Source organism: Nerophis ophidion, linkage group LG02 (assembly GCF_033978795.1).
Source record: "Nerophis ophidion isolate RoL-2023_Sa linkage group LG02, RoL_Noph_v1.0, whole genome shotgun sequence".
Classification (NCBI taxonomy): domain Eukaryota; kingdom Metazoa; phylum Chordata; class Actinopteri; order Syngnathiformes; family Syngnathidae; genus Nerophis; species Nerophis ophidion.
Window position 1 is genome coordinate 43,952,756 of NC_084612.1, and position 19,548 is coordinate 43,972,303.

Below are 19,548 nucleotides of genomic sequence, written 5' to 3' on the forward strand. Positions count from 1 at the left end.
GACCACGACCCCAGTGTGCCAACATATGTACCGCCCCAAACTTCCAAGCTATGATGAATAGAAGTGTCAGCCATGACAGTCCCACAACGTCCACAGCCTTGAGATATTCGGGGGGAACCTTGTCCTCTCCTGGGGCCTTGGCACTGGGGTGTTTTTTAATTACCTCAGCAACCTCGGCTCCAGTGATGGACCTGTCTGCGTTTGTGACCTCACACTGTGGCTCCTCTACCGAGGGTGTGTCTGTAGGATTAAATAGATCCTCAAAGTATTCCTTCCACCTCCCAACTACAGTTTATCCCCAGTCGTGGTCAGCAGGTTTCTGTTTTTTTTGGCGGACAGGAGCCTCTGCCAAACGTTCCCAGCTTACCCTCACTAAACATGTGGGCCTGTCCCCCCCGCCTCCTGATACAACTCACTCACTGGTGATCAGTTGACAGATTAGCCCCTCTCTTCACCAGAGTGTCCAAGACATGCGGCCGCATATCTGATGAAACGACTACAAAGTCGATCATCAACCTGCGACCTTGTGTGTCATTCTGCCAAGTGCACTTGTGGGTACACTTATGTTTGAACATGGTGTTTGCTATGGACAAACTGTGGCTAGTACAGAAGTCCAATAACAGAACACCACTCTGATTCAGATCAGGGAGGCCATTACTCTCAATCACGTACCTCCAGGTTTCGCAGTCGCTGCAAACGTGGGCATTGAAGTCATTGAAAGTTGGAGTCCCTGGGGGGATGCCCTGCAGCACTCACTCCAGGATCCCCATGAAGGCTGGGTACTCTGACCAGCCATTTGGCGTATACGCGCAAACCACAGTCAGAGCCTGTTCTCTGACCCAAAGGTGCAGGGAAGTAACCCTCTCGTTCATCACAACCCCGAGAAGGACAAGCGGTAGAAAATGGATGGATGGATGACAACGATTCTTAAAAATTTTGAAAATGTCACAAAATGTAATATTCTTGTGTAATTTCCACATGTTTTATTTTGTTAAGTTCCACAAAATAATATTTATGCACAAAGGCAGTGTGCAGCAAGAACGAGTGCATGGTGCGCCAGGCAAAACTTAAAGGGGAACTGGACATGTTTCGGAATTTTCATTCACAATCCTTATGTAAGACAAGCACACGTATGTTTTTTCTTTCATGTGCATTTTAAATAGTAAATAAATACAAACAAAAATCAATGCAGCCTATTGGAGTTGCTCTATTCTGCCTATAAATCGCTTAAAAAAGAACCAAACACCTCCATCAAGGTTTAATATACACATACTGTAAGTATGTTTGCTATGTAGTAACGGGCACATTTATAATAAGATATAATATTTAAATGGTTTGCTCATTTTAAGCATACCCGGCGAATTAATTTCAAAAACCCATCACGACATTTACTTTTTTCCCCCCAATATCACTGATAACCACTAACTGCAGACTTCCCAAAATACATAATAAAATCTTTGAATCTCAGTAAAACTAAAATAATGCTATTTGGTAAGAGTAGAAGAGAAAGTCAAACACAAATACAAATAGATGGAATAGAAATTGAAAGAGTAAATGAAACCTAATTTCTAGGTATAATGATTGATGATAAATTGAACTGGAAATCTCATGTAAAAAATATACAACATAAAGTTGCAAGAAACACATAAATAATGAATAAAACAAAAGATGTTCAAGACCAAAAATCACTTTATATTCTTTACTGCTCACTAGTGTTACCATATCTGAGTTACCGTGTAGAAATATGGGGAGATAATTACAAAAGTATACTTCATTCATTAATGGTGTTACAAAAAAGATTAGTTAGAATAATACATAATGTTGGATATAGAGAACATACAAACCCTTTATGTATTGAATCAAAAATACTGATATTGAACGACATAGTGAATTTACAAACAGCTAAAATTATACACAAAGCAAACTATAACCTGCTCCCCAAGAATATAAAACAATTTTTCTCAAACAAAGAGGAGATATATAATCTTACAGAAACATGTAATTTAAAACATTTGTATGCACGTACAACACTTAAGACCTTCAGTATATCTGAATTTGGAATTAAATTATGGAATCGATTAAGCAAAGCAATCAAACAATGTAGTAATATGATCCCCTTAAATAAGCTCTCCAAACTTAAAGTGTTTGCAAAGTACAAAGAAAAAGAACCACGATAAACATTCTGAATGTATTTCATCCATCCATCTGTTCATTTTCAAAATAATCTTACCCATCTCACCATATGAAATGTAACTTATTTCACCGAGTACTATTTATTTATTTGTTTCTTTTTATTGTGATTACTATTATATTGTGAATAAATTGAGAACAGGAAGTGAACAAACGTTTTAGCAACTGTTATGTAAAAGAAAAGGGGTAGGAGTAAATAAGCTTTGCGTCTTCCTACTTCTTTTCATCCATCCATCCATTTCCTACCGCTTATTCACTTTGGGGTTGTGGGCGGTGCTGGTGCCTATCTCAGCTACAATCGGGGGGAAGGCGGGGTATACACCTTTTCAGACATGTTGAAAAGAGAAACTGGAAATTGTGATGTATCATGTTGTATGCATGCATGTTCCAAATAAACTCAAACTCAAACTCAAACGGTAGTGATCATGGCGCCGCTATAAATAGTTTGTCTGTGTTAGCGTTTATAATAACAACATCACTAATACTTGGTTAATGTTGAAGTCACGAAATGTAAATGGAGTATTGTTGGCTGTTTTTGGATGATTTTTTTATTGGGTTTAATGGGCAAAAGAGAGGACCTCCCATTGGCTCTGCAGTAAGCAGACTTTTATTTACAAGCCTTTTTTTTTTTTTTTTTTTTTTTTAAATAACAATCAATTAGAGAACCGAAAAATAACAAAATCGTTAGGTGGAATTGGAACTGGAAAAATCTTATCAATTCCCATCCCTACACACTTTACACATACTGTAGCTTTTGTTGAGAGCGAACTAAAGCAGTGATTTGTTGGTAAATAAGACCATGAGAGATGGTCATCACACTTCCACGTCTCTTTTTTAATTTCATTTTCCTAACCTTCCTCCTCTCCTTCAGCAACCAAATGGCCAATGATGGGTTTTTTTTCCCACCAATACAAAGGCTGTTACGTTTCATTGCCTGCTAATACTTTCACTTGTCCAACAAATCCTCTCCTCTTGTACTGCACCAAAAGTGCATCCCCAATGCGTAGCAAAAGTGACGACACATGGACAGAATTTTGTTTAATATTGTTTGATATTATTTCAGATTTTAATTGACTAATTTGAACTATTTAAATATTTTTACACAGTTTTAAGTCTGCACTTGAATATAGGAAGTGTCTGGGTGACTACATATTGATAGATGATGTTACATCACCCTTAATATGGTGCATAAATGTTAGAGGCCGGTGTGATTATATAAGTTTTAAGGTTCAGTTTTAAAAGAGATGATCAGTTATTTGTACTTGTCTGTTATGACTATCAAAAATAGACTGGGTAGAGAGTAAAAAGAGAATTCTATGGAGATCTAAAAAAAACTTAAACTCTAACTAATAATCATACTTGCCAACACTCCCAAATTTTCCGGGAGACTCCCAAAATTCAGCGCCTCTCCCGAAAACCTCCCGGGACAAATTTTCTCCCGAACATCTCCCGAAATTCGAGCAGAGCTGGAGGCCACGCCCCCGAACATTGAATCAGACCTGACTCAATGTTGTGACCCTCTTAAACAGGACAATACTGCCATCTACTGTACATAGAATAGAGTGTAAATATATTCTAAATTTGTTCTGAAGCCCACAGTAAAGAGACGTAACTTCATCACGTCGCCTGGTTATTGACTCCAACCCAATATATTACACCGTCGACGAGCAAAATGAAGAAATACGATTGCGAGTTCCAGAACGATTGGAAACAAGAATTTCAGTTTATCCAGGAGAGTTCGAAGGGGAAGAGGTATGTTGCCTGTAAATTTTGTAGAACAGACTTCTCCATTGAACACGGCGGCCGAACGGATATTCAGCCATGAACGGTCAGCGAAGCACAAAGCGTCTGCGGCGCAGCATCGTTCACAACCCAGTATTATGGCCCACCTCGCAAAATGGAGACGATAGACCCAATGGTGTATCTTATGCTGAGACAAAGATGGCTATGCTGATAGCTGGAAGCAACATCCAGTTCTCATTTGCGGATGTCTACAACAAATCCGTGAAGGATATGTTCCCGGATTCGGAGATCGCTCGCCAATACGCAAATTGCAGAACAAAGGTTTCTCAACTAGTGAAAGGTAAGTGTTGTTGTTTTTTTTACTAACCAGCAAGCACAGTACAGTTAGTAGAACAACTGTGTTTTTATTACTGTGTATTTGATAGGTGCCGTCTGAAATTCAACTATTTATTTTATTTATATATATAATAAAATAAATATATATAGCTAGAATTCACGGAAAGTCAAGTATTTCATACATATATATATATATATATATATATATATATATATATATATATATATATATATATATATATATATATATATATATATATATATATAAATGTATATATATATATATATATATATATATATATATATATATATATATATATAATATATATATGAAATACTCGAGTTGGTGAATTATACGCCACCCCTCTTAACCACGCCCCCCGCCCCAACCACGCCCTCAACCACGCCTCCGCCCCACCCCCGACCACATTATGTACAGACATCTATGAATGTAAAAGTCCAATATTTACCTAAATGGTCCACAGTGTTTTGATGGCCGATACCTTACAATTGCAAATATGGTGGGCAGCATACACAGAAAGAGCATGAAAAGCAGCATCGCCAAGTAGAAATTGTTGGATCTGTAAAAAATAGAAAAAGAGTGAGGTCAGCGCAATAATTTAATTTATTCATTCCTTAGAAATTGGCATAAACACATTAAGCAGTGGTGTGGCCGTACTGTAAGCCCATTTGCAGCCTGCAATTCGTTTTTCATTGGTCCTTTGCATATTGGAAAAAAGTACCATTTTAAACACATCGAAGAAGTAAAAAAAACAAAAAAAACATAATGGAATCAGAATAAATTAATGTGACACAACTACAATTTGCTTTGTTGCGAATAATAAAAAGCTTAGCGGTTAGCTAAGAATTATTTTGTTGATAGAGCGGTACCTCGGCACAGGAGTACCATATGTTAGCGTCAATCAGGATACAAGCTGTCTCTCAGCTAATTTTTATGCTTAGGTTTGCCTCCCCACCACGAGTTGTTAATGGATGTCACCTAAACACTTGGTCTTAATCTCTGATTTAACCCAGGTAATTTTATAGAATTTTGTATTAAGTAGAAACTATCACAAGAGTTAGTACTAGTCTCAGAAAACCCAAAGTCCAGTAACAATAACAGTACTCCCAGGGTGGTGCTGCGCACTGCCAATTGTTATGAGACGGAGTGGTGAAGTTGGTAGAGTGGCTGTGCCAGCAATCTGAGGTTTGCTGCTTCAATCCCCACCTTCTACCATCATAGTCACGTCCGTTGTGTCCTTGGGCAAGACACGTCACCCTATCTCCTGATGGGTTCTGGTGAACGCCTTGCATGGCAGCTCCCGCCATCAGTGTGTGAATGTGTCTGTGAATGGGCGAATGTGGAAATACTGTCAAATCCCTTAGGGCTCCTTAAAAAGGGGTAGAAAAAGCGCTATACAAGTACAACCCATTTACCATTTACCATGCACAACAACTTATAGAAACGCTACCACCCTCATTAACGAGAGGTCATGTTGGATGCACTAAAAAGGGAACTGGTGAGTGCTCAATTTGCACTATAGAGCAATGCCTGCAATACAAGCAATCAGCTGTTGGCGGCGCCACCTATGTGTCCATTCATTCCTGTCTCTCATGCTGTGTGAAGTTAACTATTGCAATGCTGTGTCCCACAATGAACCTGAAAGTTGTCAACTTAATTATATCAATGTTGCACATATGTTTAACAAAATAGTATTGATTAAGTAGATATCAAAAAGCAATTTACTGTATTTTTTGCAAACTCTTTATGATGTATTAAATGACACATTAATTGGTTAAACCTTGATATTTATTTCATATACAAAACGGACATGTGATTTGGATATTTGATTATTTAAAAAATATACTATTTTGGAAGTTTTGAATTAATTTTGATTAGGGCTGGGCGATATATCAATATACTCGATATATCGCGGGTTTGTCTCTGTGCGATATAGAAAATGACTATATCATTACATTACAGGCTCTTCTCACTCTTTCTTGTATCTACTTCTCACAGAGACATAAAAGAAGCACACCTTCCTACATACGTCACATACAGTCGCGCATGCAACGTCATACACTCTCACCAAGCAGAGAGGTAGCAGCATGGCTAACATTAGTTGTGATGCTAGCGGAGCGGTGCGAGTGGTAATACGAGAGAGAGAAGGTGCGAATCTGGTAACAAATTAAGGGAGAATTAATTCCCAAGTCCATCGTCAGGCGGTGGTTTGGCTTCAAGCGGAAATATGTCAAAGAGACAACCGTAATATGTCAAGTATGCACAAGAGCATTGCTACAAAAACTTGCAGCTCTACTAATGTAGCATCATTTGAAAAGTCACCCGCTAGAGAATAGAAAGTGCTTGAAACTCTGCATGTCAACATTTTCGTTCGGTGCCAAACCAACAAAATGCTCAAGCAACCATTTACACATCAATACCGTATGAAAAAAATAGTCAACAACAGAAGGAGATAACGTCCGAAGTAACCTACCACATAACGAAGGACATACACTATTTGATTTCCTATTATGCAGCTACTTTTTAATTGACACTTATTGAAATATCTTGTGTGACATCATCCACAAAAGTGCACTCATAGCTTGTTTTAAAATGTCTCTGACAATTTTGCTATTTCTGTTTGGAAATGACATGAATGTTTGTGCCACCGTTTAATAGCTGTTTAATAAATACAGTTTTGGTCAATCGACTTAATTGTGACTTCCCTCTCTGCATGAAAGTTTAAAATGAGCATATATTAATGCAGTATGAACAAGAATGTTTTAATGTAGACACATAGAATCATCATACTGGTGTGATTATATGCATCAAGAGTTAATTCAAGGCTAAGGCAAAATATCGAGATATATATCGTGTATCGTGACATGGCCTAAAATTATCGAGATAATATTTTAAGGCCATATCCCCCAGCCCCAGTTTAGATAGATAAATACAATATTTAATTGTGAAGCAAGCTTGAATGAATATGGTGGTAAAACTTGATGTTCATATTATATTAATGATTATTTAAAAAATTGTGTTATTCATCACCTGGTCCTGTTTGTAAAGACCAGGTTTGAAAAATCAACAATGCAGACCTGGATTTCAAATCCTGAATGGCAAGCTTCAGGGCCACAAGCCTGAAGTCATTTGCTGTTACAGTAGGAGCTACCCGTCTTTTTCCCATACTGTACATTCATATGACACCATTCATGTATACTAATACACATTTACTGTAAACATATTGCACTCTTCCCTTGTTGTGTGGATGTAGAACTTCTAAGAACCTTAAACAGACATTTTAAACATGGACTAATGTATCAATCAATCAATCAATCAATCAATCAATCAATGTTTACTTATATAGCCCTAAATCATTAGTGTCTCAAAGGGCTACACAAACCACAACACAAACCACTACGACATCGTCGGTAGGCCCACATAAGGGCAAGGAAAACTCACACCCAGTGGGACGTCGGTGACAATGATGACTATGACAACATTGGAGAGGACGAAAGCAATGGATGTCGAGCGAGTCTAACATGATACTGTGAAAGTTCAATCCATAGTGGATCCAACACTGCCGCGAGAGTCCAGTCCAAAACGGAGCCAGCAGGAAACCATCCCAAGCGGAGGCGGATCAGCAGCGCAGGGATGTCCCAAGCCGATACACAGGCAAGCGATCCATCCTGGGTCCAGACTCTGGACAGCTAGTACGTCATTCATGGCCATCGGACCGTACCCCCTCCACAAGGGAGAGTGGGACATAGGAGTAAAAGAAAAGAAACGGCAGATCAACTGGTCTAAAAATGGAGTCTATTCAAAGGCTAGAGTATACAAATGAGTTTTAAGGTGAGACTTAAATGATTCTATAATGTACTGTGTCTTGCCATAGTTCCCAACCTTTGGGAATGAATTTAGGTCACGGCTATAAAAACTGTAATATATTGTATACATTTGGTATTCTTATAACTTGTAATACACTCACCTTGCGTCACAATATTGAGTTGAGAGCGTTGTTAAGCACATTTCCTCCAAACACAATCTAGACCTCTGATTCTAGCCTATGTACAACATCATCTCAACTCCATAGGGTTAAACACATTTCATATGCTACATATAGCTCGATGCTACATGCTACACTATCATTAGCTCATAGCCAGAGACAACATAACTTTGTTTTTCCAACCACGGTAAGGAAATTAGTGTGAAGGACAGTGGTAAGAAGAGGACGATATCCATTGAATTAAATGAATAAATCATTAAAATCATGACTGAGCGTGTAGTTGAAGTGTAAAATAATAATAATAATCATTTAATGGATTAGATTTAAATGGAGCTTTTCGAGACACTCACAGCGCTTCTCGGAGAAGTGAGAAACCGCCATTCATTCACACAAAATTCACACATTGATGGCTATATTTGTAGCCACTGGTGCTCTGGGGCAGACTGACAGAAACGTGGCTCTCAATTTGTGCCCTCGGCCCCTCCCGACTACCACCAAATATTAGTTTCCATTCATACACCAGTGTGAGCGGCACAGGGAGTAAGGTGAAGTGTCTTGCCCAAGGACACAACGGCACTGACTCTACCCACCGCACCATACTGAAGCTGTATGAGTTAAATGACGTTAAAATAATATCTAAAGAGCAGTCATTTATCCATGAAAATATGGAAACGCTGCTGATGATGTGTTTGATGGAGATAATGTAGAAGTCTGCCTACCAAAGTACAAATGTTTGTAAATGTACAGACCCCGTTTCCATATGAGTTGGGAAATTGTGTTAGATGTAAATATAAACGGAATACAATGATTTGCAAATCCTTTTCAACTAATATTCAGTTGAATGCACTACAAAGACAACATATTTGATGTTCAAACTCATAAACTTTATTTATTTTCTTTCCAAATAATAATTAACTCAGAATTTCATGGCTGCAACACATGCCAAAGTAGTTGGGAAAGGACAAGTTCACCACTGTGTTACATCACCTTTTCTTTTAACAACACTCAATAAATGTTTGGGAACTGAGGAAACTAATTGTTGAAGCTTTGAAAGTGGAATTTTTTCCCATTCTTGTTTTTTGTAGAGCTTCAGTCGTTCAACAGTCCAAGTCTCCGCTGTCGTATCTTACGCTTCATAATGCGCCACTCATTTTCGATGGGAGACAAGTCTGGACTGCAGGCGGGCCAGGAAAGTACCCGCACTCTTTTACTATGAAACCACGCTGTTGTAACACGTGGCTTGGTGTTGTCTTGCTGAAAAAGGCAGGGGCGTCCATGATAACTTTGATTGGATGACAACATATGTTGCTCCAAAACCTGTATGTACCTTTCAGCATTAATGGTGCCTTCACAGATGTGTAAGTTACCCATGCCTTGGGCACTAATACACCCCCATACCATCACAGATGCTGGCTTTTGAACTTTGCACCTATAACAATCCGGATGGTTATTTTCCTCTTTGTTCCGGAGGACACCACGTCCACAGTTTCCAAATATAATTTAAAATGTGGACTCGTCAGACCACAGAACACTTTTCCACTTTGCATCAGTCCATCTTAGAAGAGCTCAGGCCCAGAGAAGCCGGCTGCGTTCCTTGGAGTTGTTGATAAATGGGTTTGCAGAGTGTTAACTTGCAATTACAAGTGTAGCATTCAACTGTAGTTACTGACAGTGGTTTTCCGAAGTGTTCCTGAGCCCCTGTGGTGATATCCTTTACACAATGATGTCGGTTTTTGATGCAGAACCGCCTGTTGGATCAAAGGTCCGTAATATCATCGCTTACGTGCAGTGATTTCTCCAGATTCTCTGAACCTTTTGATGATTTTACGGACTGTAGATGGTGAAATCCCTAAATTCCTTGCAATAGCTCGTTGAGAAATGTTGTTCTTAAACTGTTCAACAATTTGCTTACAAATTGGTAACCGCCGCCCCATCCTTGTTTGTGAATTACTTAGAATTTCATGGAAGCTGCGTTTATACACAATCATGGCACCCACCTGTTCGCAATTAGCCTGCACACCTGTGGGATGTTCCAAATAAGTGTTTGATGAGCATTCCTCAACTTTATCTGTATTTATTGCCACCTTTCCCAACTTCCTTGTCACGTGTTGCTGGCATCAAATTCTAAAGTTAATGATTATTTGTAAAATAAATATGTTAATCAGTTTGAACATCAAATATGTTGTCTTTGTAGCCTATTCAACTGAATATGGGTTGAAAATGATTTGCAAATCATTGTATTCCGTTTATATTTACGTGTAACACATTTTCCCAACTCATATGGAAACGGGGTTTGTATGTTAATAGTAAATGTTTTCATAAAACTGCTGTAGTTATTTGTAGTAAATTCTATTTTATTGTTTTTTCATACAATATTTCTGATCTAAAAGTTAGTTTTTCTTTTTTTAAAGGCATGCGCATGTTTAAATTGTGCTGTTTTGAGGGGCAAAGCACAGATTAAATTGATTTTAATACATTTCAGTGGGCGATGCTGTCTAAACATTTCTGTCAGTTATTTGTTGCTGTGTCACTTTACTTATGTATTATCATCATCAATCTCTTTATTTGAATCCATTTTCTATTCATGTCTCCAGTAAGTAAAGCAACTATCAGTAAACGAGATATGGAGAATGGGTAGGCCTATACCATTACAATACATCTACGTTGCATCCAGAAAGTATTCAGTGCTTCACTTTTTCCACATTTAGTTATGTCACAGCCTTATTCCAAAATGGAATAAGTTAATTTTTGTCCTCAAAATTCTACAGACAATACTCCATAACGACAATGTGCAAAAAAAAATATTTTGCTAATTTATTTTAAAAAAATCCAAAAAAATAATCACATGTACATAAATATATTCACAGCCTTTGCTTCACGGACTTGCATGGCTGCGGTAGTTGTGGCCCCAAGATACAGGACCCAGGGGGACAAGGTACAGGTAAGACTCTTTTAATGTCCACAAAATGGTTCGAGGTTCAGCAGGCAAGTGCACAAAAACAATAAACAGCATTTAAAGGTCTACTGAAATGAGATTTTCTTATTTAAACGGGGATAGCAGGTCCATTCTATGTGTCATACTTGATCATTTCGCGATATTGCCATATTTTTGCTGAAAGGATTTAGTAGAGAACATCCACGATAAAGTTCGCAACTTTCGGTGCTAAGACAAAAGCCTTGCCTTTACCGGAAGTAGCTGATGATGACGTCACATGTTTGATGGCTCCTCACATATTCACATTGTTTTTAATGGGAGCCTCCAACAAAAAGTGCTATTCGGACCGAGAAAACGACAATTTCCCCATTAATTTGAGCGAGGATGAAAGATTCGTGTTTGAGGATATTGATAGCGACGGACTACAAAAAAAAATGATAAAAAAATGTAGTTAAAAAAAACGCAATTGCATTGGGACGGATTCTGATGTTTTTAGAGACATTTACTAGAATAATTCTTGGAAATCCCTTATTTTTCTATTGTGTTGCTAGTGTTTTAGTGAGTTAAATAGTACCTGATAGTCGGAGGTGTACGTCCACGACTGTCTTGACGCCAATGTCTCAGGGGAGTCGACGGCAGCTTTATGGACGGCACAAGCTCAGCTTTTCTCCGAAAAGAACTGACTTTTCAACCACAATTTTCTCACCGAAACCTGCTGGTTGACATGTGGTCGAGATCGATGTTCTCTTGACCTCGCTCTGATCCATAGGAAAGTTTCTCCTCCAGGAATTTTAAACAAGGAATCACCGTGTGTTTGTGTGGCTAAAGGCTAAAGCTTCCCAACTCCATCTTTCTACTGTGACTTCTCCAATATTAATTGAACAAATTGCAAAAGATTCAGCAACACAGATCTCCAAAATACTGTGTAATTATGCCGTTAGAGCAGACGACTTTTAGCTGTGTGTGTGTGCAGCGCTCATATTTCCTTAAAACCAGTGACGTCATCCTTACACGACTTTTTCAAGACGAAACTCCCGGGAAATTTAAAATTGTAATTTAGTAAACTAAAAAGGCCGTATTGGCATGTGTTGCAATGTTAATATTTCATCATTGATATATAAACTATCAGACTGCGTGGTGGGTAGTAGTGGGTTTCAGTAGGCTTTAAAGAGAGCCAGAGAGTATGTGACATTTAACACAAAATAATTCTAGAGCCAGGACGAGGCAGGCATTTATAGAAGCCAGCTGATTGACAACCACTACCAGGTGTGGCCAGGCTGCCAATCAACGCCAGGGAGGGGAAAGTGCGCTCAATGAGACATGGAGGAAAAGGAACAGAAAATAGCAGAGCTACACGGGAAATAAACACAAACTAATGGAGCATAACAAGACGTGATGTGACAGATCATCAAACTTGGCTCAATTCTTTTTTTGATGCACTTTTACCAGCAATTACACCAGAAATCTTTTTGAATACGATGCCACAAGCTTGGCACACATATCTTTGGGCAGTTTCACCCATTCCTCTTTGCCTATTCCGCTTTGCACCACTTGCCAAACTCCATAAGGTTGGATGGTAAGCATTAGTTTTCATCCAGGATTTCTCCGCACATACAAATAATTATTGTCCTCCATGAATTTGTGAGTTTTATCTGTAGCTATTTGAACTTAAATGATGACAACAATTTTGATTTTGTGATTTATTTCTAGTCAGTTAAATAGTCTTGCACAGTTGCCATGAAGGGACATACTGTACATCATTGCTGAGTTTAAGAAGATTATAATTTAATGGTGCACTTGAATGTTTAGTGGACTGTGTTGTATTTCCACCACATCTGGCAAGAAATGATAAGCCCTGCAAGGCGGAAATGACTGCCGTGCAGTGACATAAATCAGCGTGGGAGAGGGCCCTCACACACATTATGGTGTGTTTATGGAGGATGGACAGGGGGGTCTAAAAGACACTGTGATTTAAAACTACCACAATTGGGAGACATTTTTATGCACTCAAACAAAAAATTTAACTGGTTTAAAAAAAAAGATGTGCAAACAAAACTAATGGATTTGAAAAAAATAAAAAATAAATATGCATAAAAAAACTTTTTTTTAACCAAAATACTTGTTTGGTTTAAAAATCCCCCCAAAATTAACATGAAACAATAGGATTTTTTGCTTGCATTTCCTCAAGTTTTGGTTGCAGTTACTTTTTCTTTTTTTGTAACATATCGATTTCAGTCTTGTGGGTTGAGCCTCCTCTGAACAATGTGCTAAACGCCTGTAAATTGGTCAGTCTAGAAAGGTGGTGTGTCAAAAGTTGGGCATCGTTAAAATTTGGATCGATTCCGGTTCCTTGTTTACTTTTCAGTTCCCAGCTATTCTTGATTCTGATTCCTTTAAGAGGTAAGTTAAAGAATGTATTATGAATTTCTTGCTGGAGTATTTTAGGCAGTATATTAATATAAATAATTTAAACTCAAATATAAATGTTATAAACTTTCTTTCCAAAGGAGTACACTGTCACAAAAGTTTGACCTAATTTTTGAAAACATCTACACATATCCTTTTGTTTGTGTGTTAGAAATAGGGATGTTCCGATCAGGGTATGATGGTGCCAATTCCAATACTGATCATCCGTGAGTGAAATCAGCCAACTCTGATCACATTTATAAACTGTATTTTGTTAAAACAAAAATTATGGTGAGTGCTATTGACAGGGTAACAACAACAACACAATATTCAGGGAGGGGCAGAGACAGAGAGAGTGAGAGACCGAAGTAGTGAATTGAGTGTTAATCAAGGCATACTTGCTCAACAGCCATACAGGTCACACTGAGGGTGGCCGTATAAACAACTTTATCACTGTTACAAATATGCACCACAATGTGAACCCACACCAAACAAGAATGACAAACACATTTCGGGAGATCATCCGCACTGTAATACAACATAAACAGAACAGAACAAATACCCAGAACTCCTTACAACACTGACTCTTCCGGGATGCTACAATGCACCCCTTCCCACCACGCTACTCCCTACAAAAAGGAACAAGGGAACACCACTGCCACGCAGACAGGTTGGTCAGTGACATGATCCCCAGGACCTGACCCACCATGCCACCGGCCAGGCCTGTAGCAGGCCATAGAGTGTGCCCGGCAGAAGACAAGCTATTGGGAGAAGCAGGAGACAACCGGCCCCCAAGCCAGCAAAAGACCACAACCAACGTGGGCAGAAATACAGGACACCCTGCCCCGGGGGGGCCAAACCTTAACTTTTTAGCATGACACATTTCCACAGTATTTAATGTGTTGGAGTTACTGATGTTCCAGGAAACAAGACTAGAGCAAATAAGAATAATGCCCACTGACCAATCAGTTGGTTCTGAAGATGGTATCACAATTCATTGACATTATGTGGTCATCAGAGGAAATAGTAATGGAAGAAATACATTTTATTAAAAGTAAGAATTTGCCAGATTTTGATTTCCCCAATGAACTATAGGCATACATTTGTAGACGTGTTTAATTGATTGATTGATTGATTTATACTTTTATTAGTAGATTGCACAATTCAGTACATATTCCGTACAATTGACCACTAAATGGTAACACCTGAATAGTTTTTCAACTTGTTTAAGTCGGGGTCTACGTTAATCAATTCGTGGTAGGATTGAAGGATTGTTTCATCTCTGCCAGCTTTGGTGGTCCATCTATCCATCCATTTTCTACCGCTTGTCCCTTTTGGGGTCGTGGGGGGTGCTGGAGCCTATCTCAGCTGCATTTGAACAAGTCTCCACCTCATCGCAAGGCCAACACAGATAAACAGACAACATTCCCACTCACATACTAGGGTCAATTTAGTGTTGCCATTCAACCTATCCCCAGGTACAGGTCTTTGGAGGTGGGAGGAAGCCGGAACCCACGCATTCATGGGGACAACATGTAAACTCCACACAGAAAAACCCCGAGCCTGGGTATCAAAACCGGGCACATGCACTAACCCCTGCGCTAAGCTGTGGTGGTCATATGTATAAAATGATACGTTGCGTCACAGTGGCTATAAAATAACTGACATGTGTTTACATTTTTGTATAATGTTGTCCTGTCAATAAGGATGTGATGAAATTACACATTATATTTTATGTTTTTTATTTCCGTCATGGTTTTCATCAGCAAACTTGAAGACTGTTTATAGAGGGATTGTCTTATTTCTGCCAGCTTTCGTGGTTGTATGTTTGCAATGACACATTGCACACATTTCCACAGTGCCCATAAAATGCTACATGTTTTTCATTTCACATACATTGTCAATTATATTGTTCCTATAAATAATGTTGTCCTGTTAAAAGCTACTAAATAAATGGGTTGTACTTGTATAGCGCTTTTCAACCTTCAAGGTACTCAAAGCGCTTTGACACTACTTCCACATTTACCCATTCACACACACATTCACACACTGATGGAGGGAGCTGCCATGCAAGGCGCCAACCAGCACCCATCAGGAGCAAGGGTGAAGTGTCTTGCTCAGGACACAACGGACGTGACGAGGTTGGTACTAGGTGGGAATTGAACCAGGGACGCTCGGGTTGCACACGGCCACTCTCCCCACTGCGCCTATATGTAACATTGTGATTTTTTCACAGTCTTCACTTCTGCTTTTAACAACTGTAATTGTATTTTTTTGTAGCATGTCTTTATCCATCCATCCATTTTGTACCACCTGTTCCTCTCTGGGTTTCTGAGGTGCTGGAGCCCATCCCAGCTGCATACGGGCATACACCCTGGACAAGTCGCCACCTCATCACAGGGCCAACACAGATAGGCAGACAACATTCACACCCACATTCACACACTAGGGCATACTTGCCAACCCTCCCAAATTTTCCGGGAGACTCCCAAATTTCAGTACCTCTCAAGAAAATCTCGGCCCAGTCACGTTATAACATCTACGGATTTTGGAGCTCAGTTCATAACTGCACACGCAACAAGAAGGATACTATTATATATGTCTCCGTTATCCACAGGTTTATCTATAACCCATAAAGTAGGCAGGCACGGAGCTATTTCTCAGCGTGTGTTTATTCCAGCCGGCACGTTGATACACTGACACACAACATCCGGATTCCCATCATGCCTTGCTTCAAAACTAGGGCAACTAGTAATGTTAAAAAAACATAACAGAGATGAAGCAGAAAAAGGAAGAAGAGAGTCATGGCGACGACGAGTAAGAAGAAGAAATACGCTTGCAAGTCATCAGAGAGGGTATTCAGCATGGTTAGAAAGATAGTGACAGAGAATATAACAAGGATGGACAATAATAAAAAAAAAAATAATAATTAAAAAAAATATATATACATATATATATATATATAATTATACCCTGGCCTTGCCCCCCAACCCCGCCTACCTCAAGAACCCCTACCTCCACCCCCGATCTCCTGAATTCGGAGGTCCCAAGGTTGGCAAGTACGGTCACTAGGGCCAATTTAGTGTTGCTTTTAACCTATCCCCAGGTGCATGTCTTTGGAGGTGGGAGGAGTCACGGGGAGAAAATGCAAACTTCACACAGAGAGACACCAAGCCCAGGAGTCGAACCAAAGACCTTCGTATTGTGAGGCACGTGCAAAAACCCCTGTCCCAGCACAAACCCCTGTCCCATTGAACTGCCCACATAACTTTATATTCTTCATACATAATATAGTAGAAGTTATTTTCGACCGAGTCCTGTGTTGGTCGTCTGCTACTAACCCCACCCATTGCACATGAATGTACTCATGACAAGAATATTTTGTTATGTTACTATCCATCTTTGAAGCACAGATAATCCCACATCTTTAATGACTGACTTGTTAAAACAGAAAATTGCATGTGCATAGCGTGTGTGTGTGTTTGTGGGTTGGGGTGATTAAGAGGTCACAGAGGACACAAGCATGCACACAGTTTAGCTGACAATTACATGTCACACTATTCAATAGAAACAATCCAAAATAATCCACCAAGTCAAAGCAAAGACATATCATTTTATGAATGCAACCACTCCTCCACATGCTGTCCAAACTACGCTAGTAATGTGTGTTAAGGTAACAGTAAGTGTCTTACCTGGATGCTCTGAACACCTGTTGATGGGGAACATTACAGGTGAGGACGGCCCAGCTCCTCAGATACATGAGACCAATAAGCTTCAACACGTTAAAAGCGGGGAGACAAGGGGAGAAAAAAGCTCCCATCCTGCATGAAAGAAAGCGTTACTCACACACCTACGAGGTGACAGCAGTAAAAGACATCCATTATGTTTATAGTCGCAAGGTGACAGCACTGAAATGAGTTTAGGAAATCCGATGGAGTCGCACACAAAGGTGGAATTGAGACATAAAGACTTTGGGAACAAGGTCATGGAGGCTGGGCATCACTAGACAGATAATTATTGTTTTAATCAGATGTTCTATTGTACTCATGTTAGCTTTGTGTGAGTGTGTGTGCGTGTGGGTGTGCCTACATATCCGTGTATATGTGTGTGCATAGTCCTTTTTGGAAGGATATACATTGTTCATGCACGTCTAGGCGTCAATTATCATTTTTGATAATTAGTGTTGTCAAAATATATTTTTTTAAGTCAGCTTAATCACAATTTTAAATTTGGAACCGCAGGTAATTGCTTGCATAATTGAAAACAACTTAACAAAAGACCCCATATTTTGACATAAATGCTGTTTTATTATCGCAATGTCATACAGGAACGTTTTTCTAAAGGATACCTAATGACTCTAATCTACATTGAACAAACTTTGTTGTGATTTGTAATATGTATTTGACATGCTATGGTGTATATTTTTGCTCTACAGTCAGATTTATAACCCAATTTCCGAGTCTGCAAACAGTTACGTACACCTGCACGCTCTCTGATCACTTCATGTTGCACTTCGGTGTTATTATGCCCAATGCACGATTAGATGAAAATAATACTTTATACGATCTTTTCTTGTGTTTCCTCGAACCAGGTTTCTATTGTCACAATGGTTGCCCTGTCTTTTGGGCAGAAAATCCAAAGTCCATGTTGACAAAACGGTCCCGTGAATGTCATGGAAGTATTTACTTTAAAGAGACTAAAGTAGGCGTAATTAAGTGCATGAAACGAGAAGGAATGACAACAAGAATCCAGTCTCAGCTGTGTCAGAGACTGCCATGTCACAACATGTCCGAGAATGACCAGAAATGTACATTTGTCAATCTGTGATGTCACAAATACCCCTCGGTTAAAAAAAAACAAAAAAAAAACTGTTTGCAAACATGCGGCAAATCCATGAACTTTAGGATTTGACAATTAACCAATGTTTAATACGAGTATCCAACATTGTAACAACAATTATAAGCCTTAAATGTAGAAAATTATCGTAGGTCCCATTTAAATGTTTTGCTTGAATGCATGTAATTTATTTTCTCAAAACCTGTTAAAAGTATTATCTAATTTGACCATATAACGACTCACACCTTTCGTGTAACGGTCCATGTGTGGCCAAAAGTAATATATATATATATATATATATATATATATATATATATATATATATATATATATATATATATATATATATATATACATATATATATATGTATATATATGTATATATATATGTATATATATATATATATATATATATATATATATATATATATATATATATATATATATATATATATATACACACACACACATATATATACAAATCCCGTTTTCATATGAGTTGGGAAATTGTGTTAGATGTAAATATAAACAGAGTACAATATTTTGCAAATCCTTTTCAACCCATATTCAATTGAATACATTACAAAGACAAGATATCTGATGTTCAAACTCATAAACTTTTTTTTTTTTGCAAATAATAATTAACTTAGAATTTCATGGCTGCAACACGTGCCAAAGTAGTTGGGAAAGGGCATGTTCACCACTGTGTTACATCACCTTTTCTTTTAACAAAACTCAATAAACGTTTGGGAACTGAGGAAACTAATTGTTGAATTCTTTCCCATTCTTGTTTTATGTAGAGCTTCGGTTGTTCAACAGTCCGGGGTCTCCGCTGTCGTATTTTACGCTTCATAATGCGCCACACATTTTCGATGGTAGACAGGTCTGGACTGCAGGCGGGCCAGGAAAGTACCCGCACACTTTTTTTACGAAGCCACACTGTTGTAACACGTGCTGAATGTGGCTTGGCATTGTCTTGCTAAAATAAGCAGGGGCGTCCATGAAAATTACGGCGCTTAGATGGCAGCATATGTTGTTGCAATACCTGTATGTACCTTTCTGCATTAATGGTGCCTTCACAGATGTGTAAGTTAC

At 38.7% G+C, this 19,548-nt stretch overlaps 1 protein-coding gene across 1 annotated transcript in view; it reads right to left on the reverse strand.

Moving 5' to 3' along the window:
- Positions 1-19,548, reverse strand: part of LOC133534924 (transmembrane channel-like protein 3) — a 111,225-nt gene that overhangs the window by 17,119 nt on the left and 74,558 nt on the right. Inside the window, exons 16-17 of the mRNA XM_061874250.1 lie at positions 17,310-17,438; positions 4,740-4,850 (exon numbers count right to left, since the gene is read on the reverse strand). Coding sequence (XP_061730234.1) covers positions 4,740-4,850; positions 17,310-17,438 — 240 coding nt within the window. The remainder of the gene's footprint in view (positions 1-4,739; positions 4,851-17,309; positions 17,439-19,548) is intronic.